The sequence below is a fragment of the Vidua macroura genome, chromosome 5 (assembly GCF_024509145.1).
Source record: "Vidua macroura isolate BioBank_ID:100142 chromosome 5, ASM2450914v1, whole genome shotgun sequence".
NCBI lineage: Eukaryota > Metazoa > Chordata > Aves > Passeriformes > Viduidae > Vidua > Vidua macroura.
Genome location: NC_071575.1, coordinates 71266120 through 71278648, shown reverse-complemented (window position 1 = coordinate 71278648; position 12529 = coordinate 71266120). Strand labels below are relative to the sequence as shown.

The following is a 12529-nucleotide window of genomic DNA, read 5'->3' as shown; positions in this document are numbered from 1 at the left end:
GAGCCTTCCTGAGCTTTCCAGAAGTCTCTGTGGGGGTGCCATGGATTGGATGTTTTGGTAATGGATGAAATTTCCCCAGATTTTTGTTTGCAAATGCACCCAAGGAGCACAAAAGTGACTCCTTTTATTCCATCAGCCTCTTCTTCTCCTCTGTGGGTGCTGGAGGATTTTGTGGGCACAAGGACAGGCACCACCTCTTCATGTGGATACCTTGGAGAACTTCAAAGTCAGAATTGTTAAGGTTGGAAAATACCTCCAGGACCATGGAGTCCAAGCATTCCCAGCACTGCCAAGGCCACCACTGACCATGTCCCCAAGTGCCACATGCACATTTTAAAGGGCTTTAAATCCCTCCAGGAAGGGGGACTCCAGCCCTGTCCCCTGGGCAGCTGTGCCAGGCTGGACAATCCTTTTGGGGAGGACATTTTTCCTAAAATCCAGTCTAAGTGCAGCTCTTAACCCTTGCAGGAACTGTGTGGAATAGCACAGTTTACCAGGTTATTTTTAGGACTAAAATGAGAATTTGGTTGAAGCCAAGCCTGACATGGTTTTAATTCCCTTTATTGTTAATTTTCCCTAATTTCCATGACTGTGACAATGCAGCCCAGACTTCCAAGCTTTGTAGTGTTGCTCAAACACCCGAATCAGCTGTTTGGAGGTCACCTATAAGATTTCAAGGTTTAAATTTGGGTTTGTTGCTGACATAAAGCCTCAGAATTATCAAATCCTTTCCTGCTATTTCTTGCAAGGATACTTATAATTAGTCCTTACTTGTTTGATGGGTTTTGTAGGCAAGAAGAATGGTTTGGGTTGGAAGAGGCCTTAAAGATCATCTCATTCCACCCCCTGCATGAGCAGGGACACCTCCCACTATCCCAGGGTGCTCCAAGCCCTGTCCAGCCTGGCCTGGAACATTTCCAGGGACAGGAAACCTGGTCTAGTGAAAAGAATGAACATTATTTTTAAGGTCCTTTCCAACCCGAACCTTTCCATGATCTGTGGTTCTGTAATGAAGCCCAAGATGAGCGCCACATGTTCAGACTGTTGGGGTTTTGATTCTGACTCAGAACCCAGGCAAGGGATACTCAGTGTTGGATGTTTTCAGGATATTTTTCCTCAAGAGTTTGCTGGGAATGGGATTTTTCTTATCGTAAGGTCAGGTGGTTTAATTTCCTTTAACAGCCGCAGCACTAAAGCCACGATAGCATGAGGGGAGATGAAAATGGATCATTAGTGAGACTCTTCAGGCCTCCAAACCACTGCCTTGTTGAGTCCTCAAACTGCTTCATTCTGCTGCTGTGACTTGTCTCTGGCATGATGTGTTTATCAACAACGTTTCTTGTGCTGCGTTTTTATTTGAAAAAAAATACAGATCCTAGGAAGGAATTGAAGCCAAACTTCAGAATAACTTGGAGTTACTGAAATATGTGTTTCTCCCTCTCTCCTCCCTCCCCTCTGATCGTTTTTGCAGCAGAGAATGCTTGGGAGAGGAGGATAAAGGCATTGTCCGAATCAAGCACAAGACCATCAACTAATTTCAGCAGAAGAGCTTGGTTTTTTTTTTCTCCCCAAGAACGACCCAGCAGCCCATTTGCAGGGCAGCCCAATAAAGAGAAGGAGTGGAAGAGCCATTTGAAGGGCAGCATCCTCACGGCTCAATCAGCCTGAGCGCTCGGGAAGCCGAGACCTGGGTCTTGTTCCATCAGAGCTCGCCCGTCCGAGGCCGCTGCTCCGCCGCATCAAAGCCCACTTACGGGTGATTGAAGGGAGGGAAAGAAAAGAGCCTTTCTCTGACCTCAGGGAGGGGAAATATCCTTCAAATGCTGCTATTTCACTGTAGAATCTCCTCAGCAATGTCTCTCTGTCAGAGGCAGGGGGTGTAACCCTTGCAGCGCCGGGATGCGGCCGTTCCTCGGGAGCAGCCCCTGGTCCCGGTGTCAAGAGTTCTCCTCGCAGTTTAGAATTGTAAATTGTGCTTTAACTTATTTCCCAAATGACCTGGCTTGATGAAGTCTCTCTCTGCAGGCCTTCTGCTGGAATGATGTTCGTGACCCAACGCTTAGGGTGCTCCATGGCCTTTATTTCCATGGGATGGTTCTGTTGTGCTCCTCGCTCGTATCAAGTCCTGACAAAAATGCCTCGCTCTGTACCAACAATAAATCTATTTTATGCACAAGATTGATGCTGCAGTCTGTCTCCCTTCCCACTCCTCGGGGGTGGATGGTGTTCCCTCTGCTGTGTCAATCACGCTTTCCCAGCAGATGTTGTTGCTGAAGCTTTCAAGCACAGACTTTCATGCACAGCCAGCCCTGGTGTCAGGAGCGGGGCTTGGATTGAGCTGTTTTCCATCACAGCCACCTAAAAGGATCCCACGTGATGGGACTGTTGTGATTTATCCACCACCACTTCCCTCCTTGGGAAACGCTTGTCAATGGAGCAGCACAAGCTCTTGTTGCCTGGAGAGGGTGTGGGTTCCCCATCCCTGGGAGTGTCCCAAGCCAGGTTAGGTGGGACTTGGAGCAACCTGGGATGGTGGAAGGTGTCCCTGCCCATGGGAGGGGGATGGAATGATGTGGTCTTCAGGTCCCTTCCCACCCAAACCATTCTGGGATTCTGTGAAAGGGCAGAACCTCCCCCGAAATCTCCAAACCAGCTTTGTGCAAGAACCCAGTTTCCTTTAATTCCTCTTCTTCAGGTAAAAACTGCCACACTCCTTGTCCCAAGCAGTCTTAGAAGGGACTTTATACACAATAGTGAAAGTAATGATGTCAAATGAGCAGCGAGTCTGGAGCCTTCTGCTGTTTATTTACCTGTTCTCCCTCTCTAATTGGCTGTGTTTGAACCTCATCCTACTGAACAACTGCGGGTGCACCTGTGGATCTCATTTATTATTCATGCAAAATATTACCAGTGACTTTCCTAATTATCAAGATGCTTTGTGAGCACTGTTTCATTAAGGATTTTTTTTTTTTTAATGCTACCCAGAGAAGCTGGGATTTTTTTTTTTTTTTTTTTTTTTTTACATGCCAAGGAACTGTAATGTTGGTGGGAAGGGAGGATCCTGGAGTTCAACATCAGGTGCCAGGTAAACTGCTCAGGAGAAACAACAGGGACATAACCACCGTGTTTACACGGTGACTTGCTGTAGTGTTTACAAATCAGCTAACTCACAAATCCTTCTCTCTAATGTTCTCTTTTGTAACAGAGAGCCAAGAAGTTGGCAGAGCCAGCCTTGCCAGACTCGGAATTGGCAGCAAAACACAGCATAGAGGAAAAGCAGACGTTTTTCAGGCCAGATGATGCTGTAAAATCAGGGGAAGAGCTGTGTCAGGAAGGAAGGTCTCTGTTACTGCCAAATGTTTATTGGTTTCTCATCCTGACAGCCTCGAGCAATGAGAGTCAGCCTTGCCTGCTTTGTTCCAACTGTGTTTGAGGTGGTGTGTTCTTTAAACATCTTCTGTGGCATCAGGGCTGGCATCTGCAGCCTGTGTGGCTTGGGCTTGGGTGAGGCTGGTGGCAGGGTAGGGACTTTAAAAATTGCCCTGGTGGTGGTGTGGACTTTGGAGCTGTCCGTGGTGTGGGCTTCAGAACTGTCCATGGGCTGGACTTTGGAACTGTCCATGGTGTGGGCTTCAGAACTGTCCATGGTGTTGACAACCTTTGTCTTTAAAGTAGAGCAGTAATTCTGGATATTTCTGGTATTTCACCACCATCTCTGCCACCTCTGGTTTTGTGTACCTGCATCCCTGTCCTGCTGTAGGTGCTTGATTTTTTTCCTTCTCACCACTTGCTGGTGTGGGTGCTGAAATATTAAAATCTTGGAAGTTTCCTTATTGTAAAATGCAGGCAAACCCAATGAGAAGAAATGCTGATGTCTGACTCCAGTTCAGAAGGCTGAATGATTTCTTTATTATAACTATACTAAAATACATTAATATACTATTTAAAGGAGATAGTAAAACTACATACCTACTTTCTCTGACTATCATATCTAACTACTGACAACTTCTAACCCTGTTCTCAAAAGTCCAAACACAAGTAAATCTGATTGGCCATCAAGCCCAAACAATCCTCACTAGAATCCCATCAAACAATCACCCTAAGTAAACAATTCTCTAAACACATTCCACATGTGAAAAACAAAAATAAAAATTGCTTTTTCTTTCTCTCTGTACACCTCTATAAAAAATCCTAAGATAAAGAGAAATATGCTACCACATTTCCTGGGGTTTTTTAGTGTGGAAAACCTATGGAGAAGTTTCCCTCCTGTTCATAATTTTATGGTTCTGTGACCTTTTTCAGCACCTGCAGATCCCAAACCAACACCAGCACTGGACAGAGCAAGGCCAGCTTCCTTCACCAGTAGCAGGGACAGAGAGAGTGGAGAAGTGCCAGGATTTCTGTCCAGGGTGTCAGATGTGATTTTCAGGACCCAGAAGTCATGGTTTGTCCCGTGCCAGGTGGCAGCACGCTGTGCCTCCCTGCCCATGGTCAGTCCTGTTCCATCAGGAGCTGGGTGCTGCAGGCAAAGGCAGACAAGGATTTAGAGCTGGGCACAAACAGCTGCAGATGTGGATTTTGTGACCTGGTCAGTCCATAATTTGGGATGGTTTGTGTTGAGCTGACACTCTGGGAGTTGGCTGGAGACACAAGAGGGGATGTGGGAGGAGAGAGTCTCGGGGTCTGCAGTGCTGGGATGACCCCAAGAGTGTAAAAGTCCTTGTTCTCCCAGCCCGTGCAGCCAAAGAAGGAGTCTGAATGCATGGAATCAGCTTCTCAAGGTTGGTTATTTTCTCTTATCTACAACATTCTTTCTCTGACCTGCTGAGCTCTGTCTAGCAAGGAGGCCACGGCATTCTGTGTGCCCTCTAGGGTGGTGTTTACGTTTTATACCAAAAACTACGTGTGCCATGTTTACAATAACGTGCCAATATCTATCATTTATGTTGGACAGTGTGTCTCTACCTTAAACCAACAGAAAAGTGTCACCATCACAGCATGCATGGAGGACAAGGAGAAGGAGAAGAAGGTCAGGACACGCCCAAATCCCTCCATCTTGTACCCCTTGAACCCCATTCTAAAAAGCCCCAAAATTCTACTTTTTCACCCTGTGTAAATTCAACCATCACACTACTCAAACCCTTGTAGCTTGTAATTCCTCATACAGAGTTGTCAGCTTTTTCCACGGGCTAAAATCAAAGCCACAGGTGTTTTTGACTTCTTGCCAAGGTCTCTGAGCCCCCTGCCAGGGTCTGGAGACAGCCAGGACAGCCAGAGGGATGTCCTGGACTCCGACAAGAGAGCAGAAGGTGGTGAGGTCCTGCAGCCAGGAGAGCCCTTTCTGTGCTCAGCCTCTCTTCCCACAAAACCCTCTGGGGGCCATGGCCAGCACTGGTGACACCACTCATGTTCCAGCTTTCCAGCACTGACTCCTGAGGAGCTGGGGGCTTTTTTTCTGTCACAGCAGAGCTCAGGACACCGTGGTGCCCTCACACGGGGCGCCACTTCTGCCGGATGGGTCCGTGTCTCACAAACAGGACAGGCCCTGACTGGCTGCAGACTTAGGATTTATTATCTGTCTGTATCATACAAGCAAAAAGCAAGAGACACAGGGAAACAACCACATCCATCCAAATCCAGAGCAGAGACAAGATGGCAGCCCATGCAAAGCCTTTTTCTACATAGTCTTTGAACCAACAGCATAAAAGTGTAAGGTCATTCTACTCTAACCAATTAGAAAAGGACCCACGTGGGTTTAACATTAACAAAAGGACTTCTGTGAACCCCAAACAATACACAATAATTCACTATTTAAGATTGAAACTTTTCCTATCTTTGCAGAGCATATATCTAGGAGTTTTCACATCTTGAGCTATCAATAAGTTCTTGTTCTTTCTTGTTCCTTATGATAAATATAAATGTATTCACTTGGTTCTTAACTTCCTAGCATCCCATGAGAAGGTTTTGAAATTTCCCAGCTTTTCTCAGCTTCATGTCTACTTTCTGGGGCCTTTTTGCACTTTGTAAAGCCTTTTACCTTTTTATATTCCTACAAGCAGTGAGTGACCCTGCAGGGCAGGATTCACGTGGAGGTGAGGCACAGGGGCAGGGGTGCTGCTGGTGGGTCCTGCAGGTGAACACCCTGCTGCTTTCAGCTCTGTGTTGGCTCTGTCACCTCCCTGGCTGCTCTCAGAAGTGTCAAACAGGGCCTGGCAGCAAGGGCAGCTCTGGTCTGATCATCAGGGTTCTGGAGCAGCATCAGCCCCTCCCTGGGGAAGAGGGACAGGACCAGAGCTCAGCCGTGGTCTGAGGGGGACCTCGGTCTTCAAGTCCTTGAGAGAGGCAGCAGAATTCCACGAGAACATGGGGCACTGAGCCAGGGCTCCTCCTCAAGGATGTGAGCTCCACGTGAACAAAGACACTGGGTAATTAGAGAGGCAATTAGTTGGGTAATTACTAAGGTAATTAGTTTGATTCTCTCTCAAGCCAGTAACTGCTGGGAGGTGCTGGAGGGAGCACCTTGAGTTTCAGGCTGCAGCACCCCCCGAGGTTAACCCTTCACCTCCTGCATGGGAAGCTGCAGCTGGCATTGGTGGAAATGGGGTGGTTTGGAGGGAAAATAACCCTAAACTCCCAGTTTGTCAGAGGTTCTGTGCCCAAAATCTTTTGAGCCACCTTCTGATGACACCCAGAAGTGCTTGTGCCATGGTCAGGGCAGGATTCCAGGCAGATCACCCAGCAGTGGTGTGTTCATTGCAAGGTTTTATATTTCCTTAAGAATGTTGGGATCACCTTTTGGGTGGGGACGCTTCTTAGGGAGCTGCTTGGGTGTGTCCCAGTGTCACTGCTGAGGTTGATCCCTCCTTGTCTTGGATCCCTCACATCCCTTCACCCCTGGGCTGCTTTGCTGCTTCAGCAGAGGCATTCCATGGAATCCCTGATTGGTTTGGGTGGGAAGGGACCTTCCAGATCATCCCATCCCACACCCTTGTCACGGGCAGGGACACCTTCCACTAGGCCAGGCTGCTCCAAGCCCTGTCCACCCTGGCCTTGGAGCCATTTCCAGCTTGGGGTGCAGCTCAGCACCTGGAGGTGAGTTTTTTTCTGCCTGTGTCTTATGAAACCAGGTATTTTCTGCCCAGGAAAATCATCCTTCCTTCCTCGCCAAGTCCTGTGGGTGGACGGGGCAGTGCAGCTGTCCCAGTGATCCCAAAATGAAGATCAAGCTGCCAGTGCTCATTTGGGAGGTTGGAGCTGCAGGAAGTGGATCTAATTCCCCAGTAAACTGCAGACAAAGCAGATTCTTCCTCGTGTTCATCTGTTGCCGATACAGAAATAGCAGGGCTGGGAGGGACTTGGCACATGCTGGAGTCCACTATTCCATAAAAACTGATAGCAAGAAATTCACAAGTTCCTTCAGCTCCTTGCCACGTTGTTCACAAGTTTGATCGTGGTGGAGGGATCAGATCTGCAAAAGGTTCAGTGGGTGAAGCGTAGTGGGAGCAAGGAGATGAAAGCCCATTAATAGATGAAATATTTTTGCCAGACATTGAGAATTCACTGGATCTCTCTCCTGTTTCCTATGTCAGGTAGTGAGAATTTTTTTCTTCACCCTTCTCAGTTTTAATGTTATTAACACTTGGCCTGCTTTGAAAAGGTCAGAGTCAGCTTGAATGTTCTTCTAATCTGACTCTTGGTGAAAAGCAGGCAAACAAGAAATCTGTATCCCAGAGCTGCCTTTAAACAGCAGAGCCTGATAAAGGAGTTTGCAGCATTGAGTGAGCTCTGGCTGATAGCCAGGGGATATTTGAGGGCAGGGAAAGGGCTCTGAGCTCTGTGCTGAAAGTCCTACTCCTGGAATTGGGCAGACAAATGAAACCTCTGCTTTTGCCTGAAAAAATTACCTTTGCCTCAAGAAGTCTGTGACCAGGATCCAGCTGCTTGGGCACAGGAAAGGAGCAGAGCAGGAGAGATTTGTGGTTTTACACCGTGTTGCTGTTTTTGGGAATAATGTGAAGTGCTGGGAAGGGGACACCTGAGTGAGGCTGGAGCAGGTAGATGGAACTGATTTAGAAAGAAAACCATTTTTTTTTTTTAGCATCAAACAGAAGGGAAATCTCCCAGCTCCTGTGCCTTGGTCCCAGTTTGGTCTCGGAGGAGCAGCAAGGGAATGTTGTGGCAAAAGAGAGCCGGAGTTCTCTGTTCCTGCAGGTCTGGGGGGAAATTCCTGGAGAGAGCAGGTGGGAGAGAGACAGCAAGGGATATTAAATAACCCCCAGTAAAACAAGAGCTGGCTGTGAGCCACTCCAGGCCCTCTGGAGCAGGTGTTTTCCCGGGAAGCACCGCGAGGTCTGGGATGTGCCTCTGATCAGAATCGTTCACCAGTGAGCTCCGTGTGCTCCTTGGATGCCAAGTGCAGCCTCAGGGAGCCTCTGAAGCGGCGTCACTGTGAGTCACCTCCCAGCCTGGCCTTGCTGTGGGGTTTATTTTTCTTTAAATGGAAGGATTTTAGTCTGACGTGGCAGCACTTTGGGGGGTTTGAGCAAAGCTGTTACCAAGGAAGCGGAGGGAGAATCAAATCCGTGTGTGTCATCGAACCTCGGTGACTCAGGGCTCCCACGGAGCCCCTGCCCTTTGCTGGGCTGCTCCTCCCAATACCTCTGGGACCTGGTGGCCTTTCAGGCCCTTCCCTTCTGCTGCCCGGCGAGGCTGGAGCTTCCTGCAGGTCCCGAGGTGCTCAAGGTGAGGTTGTGGAATCATTAAGGTTGGAAAAGATCTTGAACATCATCAGATCCAAGCATCAGCCCACAGCCAGCGCTACGCCACGTCCTCAAGTGCCACCTCCAGGGGTTTTTTGAACATTCCAGGTGGTGGGACTCAAGACAAGGTGGTGTCACCTCCCTTCTTTCCCCAGCTGAACCAACCAGAATTTGAGTTTTGGTCCACGCAAGAGATGCCAAGTGCTCCGTGGGGGTCACCCAGATTGGGCATTGGGAGGAATTTCCCCGTGGAAAGGGTGGTCAGGCCAGGGAGGTTTGGAGTCCCCATCCCTGGAGGTGTCCAAGGAATTCCTGGATGTGGCACTCAGTGCTTTGGGCTGGGGTCAAGGTGGGGATCAGGCACAGCTTGGACTCGATGATCCCAGAGATCTTCTCCAACCCCAATGATTCTGTGATCAGGGGACGTGGTCTCTAATTTGAGCATCACTGAATGCATCATTCAGCCTTTTCATGCCTCTGTTTCCTGGGGGAAATATCTCTGCCAGGCTGGAGAGCGCCCCATGGGCTCTGGAGGACATGGAATGTGTAATGGACCCACCAGGAGTGGGCTCTGGCTCTGTGGGTGGCTGTTTCTCTCCCGTTTCTGAGTTTTGCTCTGGACAATTAATTAAGGAATGGTGTTGGATCTGTCCTGGAGCTGTGTGGCCACCGAGTCCTCCCTGGGACACCCTGGGTTTGCTGGGAAAGCTGAAATGGCTCAGCAGCTCTGCCCTTGAGCTCGGCAGGTGAGAAACAGCAGAGTCCAAACAACAACTTTGCCCAGCTTGGTTTAAAAATACCAAAATATCAGTTTGTCACTGCTGTCCCTGATGCCCTGTGGTGTTTCTTTTCCTTGGGTCTCAGCCTGCAACAATCACCTGCTCAAGACCATGAGGTGCTGAGGGCAGGCAAAGGCTCCAAAAGTTGCCTGTAGGAAGTTCATGACCCTCAAGCAGAGACAACCTTTTATTAAATGTATTTAATGCTGTTGGATTAAGGGAAAAGCTGCCTTTTTTTCAATGATTATTTAATTTTTTAGGGGGTGATGTACAACATGTCACACTCTTGACTTCCAACAAACTGAAGACAAGCAGCAGAAACACCAAACTGATGTTCTGGAGGTTCAGCCCTTCTTCTGGGTTTGTTCTTCAGTGATCTCTTTCCCTTGCCAGAAGTGATTCTCCACCTGATTGAAGGGATTACAAACATCCCTTCTGCCCAGGTCCATCCCAGCTGCCCCTGGGGAGCCCCAATCCCCTCCCTGCTGCAGGAAGGAGAAGGCTCAGGATCGCTGGGTGGGCTCCTTCCTTTTCAAATGCAGTTTCTGCTCAGAAGTTAAATCATTTCAGCTCTGATCCTCCTTAAAAGTGGTGATTAATCCCCTCACACAGAGCAGGATCATGTACAAAAAAACACCAACGTGGTCCTGGGCATTCCCCCCCCACAAGTAATGAGAGCAATTCCTAACCCAGCATCCCTTAAAGATCCCAGTTCCCCTGGAGGAGACAGCATTGGCCATAAAAACAATCCTGAGATGCTCTGCCCCCCAGATTCTGGTGGGGAAAAAGTCTGCAGAGAAAAGGAATTGTTGGCTTGAAACTTCAGCCTGCATTCAGCAGCAATCCATCACCTCCCAGAGCGTTTGGGAGCTCGGGTTGCTCAATATTCAGGCTGGGAATCCTTAGCAGGAAAAAAAGGGACTGGGGGCAGTGTGAAATATTGCCAGGGAGATTCTCTCTAACCTGCCTTTGCTGTGCAGGGAGGGAAAAGGAACAAAACCCAAATTCTTGTTTCTGTTCCAGTCGCAGGAGAAGCAGCAGCAGTGTGGGGACGTGGGGACCTGCAGTGCAGCTCCATGCCTGGGGTGCCTGCAGAGAGGCTGTGGTCCTGAGCACACAGCTCTGAAACACACCTGGGCTGGGGTTTCAGGTGTTAAAAACACCTGGGATGGAGTTACAGGTGTTCAATAAACCTGGGATGAGTTTTCAGGTGTAGAATACACCTGGGCTGTAATTACAGGTGTTAAACACACGTGGGCTGAGGTTTCAGGTGTTAAACACACCTGGGCTGGGGTTTCAGGTGTTAAACACACCTGGGCTGTAGTTAGAGGTGTTCAATAAACCTGGAATGGGTTTTCAGGTGTAAAATACACCTGGCTGTAATTACAGGTGTTCAATAAACCTGGGCTGTAATTTCAGGTGTTAAACACACCTGGGCTGGGGTTTCAGGTGTCAAACACACCTGGGCTGTAGTTAGAGGTGTTCAATAAACCTAGGATGAGTTTTCAGGTATAAAATACACCTGGGCTGTAATTACAGGTGTTAAACACACCTGGGCTGGGGTTTCAGGTGTTAAACACACATGGGCTGTGGTTTCAGGTTCTAAACAGGCCTGGGCTGAGGTTTCAGGTGTTAAACACACCTGGGCTGAGGTTTCAGGTGTCAACCACACCTGGGCTGTAGTTACAGGTGTTCAATAAACCTAGGATGAGTTTTCAGGTGTAAAATACACCTGGGCTGTAGTTACAGGTGCTAAATAGGCCTGGGATGGGGTTTTAGGTGTTCAATACACCTGGGCTGGGGTTTTAGGTGTTAAATAGGCCTGGGCTGTAGTTACAGGTGTAAAATACACCTGGGTTGGGGTTTCAGGTGTTCAGTACACCTGGGCTGTATTTGCAGATGTTAAATACATCTGGGCTGGAGTTTCAGGTGCTAAATATACCTGGGCTGTAGTTACAGATGCTGAATACACCTGGGCTGTAATTTTAGGTATTAAATACACCTGGGCTGTAGTTACAGGTGATATACAGGCCTGGGCTGGGGTTTCAGGTGTTAAATACACCTGGGCTGGGGTTTCGGTGCTAAATACACCTGGGCTGTAATTTCAGGTGTTAAACACACCTGGGCTGTAATTTCAGGTGTTAAACACACCTGGGCTGGGGTTTCAGACACCCATCAGTGCAGTGCCCTTGTCCCCATGGCCAGGAAATCTCCCTTTAAGGCAGACTCGGAGAGAAGCCAAATTGCTGAAGAAGGAAACACAAAGGATTGCTGCTTCTTCACATCAATTTACGTCACCAAGGCCACTCCAGGCTCCAGGGACGTCCCTTTGGCTGCAGCTTGATGTTGATTCTCTGTAGTTGCAGCCACCTAAGGGGGTGTGAATGCCAAACTTTTCATTCCTTAAGGGCAATTTTTAAAAGCTGTTGTCCATCCGTGCTCAGGGAGGCTGGGGAGGTGTCTGCTCACAGCACTCACGGGGTGTCAGCAGGTCTAAAAACAAATCTGACCTTTCCTAGCCAGGGCGTGGGGATAACACAGCAAATCTCACCCCATTTGGGTCTAAAACTTTACCTGAAAGTTCACAGAATCACAGAATGGTTGGGTGGGGTTGGAAGGGACCTTTGAGAACTCCTCATTCCCTCAGGAGCCCCAGAGGGAATGTTCACCTTGACAAATCAGATTCTCACTGGGAGAGGATCTCCTGTGGAGATGCAGGGCTGCCACTGCAAAAACCATCCAGATCTACCCTTCCTCCCACCTCCTTTTCCAGCACAGACCGGTGGAAATGTGAGATGAAGATGAGCGAGGCCATTTTCCAGTCACATTCCTGCCCCATCATCCCACAGCTGGGAACTTTCCTGCTTTGAGACACATTGAGTCTGGATCTGTCCTGGAGACTTCTTTACCCAGGGGAACCTCTTATTTGGTGTTTCTCCTTGGTATGGTTACTCTAAACCTGTTTGGCTTGAGGGAAGATCACTCAGCAAC

The 12529-nt window shown here is 48.6% G+C and overlaps 1 protein-coding gene across 4 annotated transcripts in view; it reads left to right on the top strand.

The window, feature by feature from the left end:
- Positions 1-2178, top strand: part of CHCHD3 (coiled-coil-helix-coiled-coil-helix domain containing 3) — a 131303-nt gene extending 129125 nt beyond the window's left edge. For 3 of the 4 annotated variants that reach the window (XM_053978847.1, XM_053978849.1, XM_053978850.1), the window contains one exon: positions 1472-2178. In XM_053978847.1, coding sequence (XP_053834822.1) covers positions 1472-1498 — 27 coding nt within the window. In that variant the 3' untranslated portion in view covers positions 1499-2178. The remainder of the gene's footprint in view (positions 1-1471) is intronic. The other variant, XR_008437352.1, reaches the window with a different exon arrangement.
- Positions 2179-12529: the final 10351 nt, after the last annotated feature.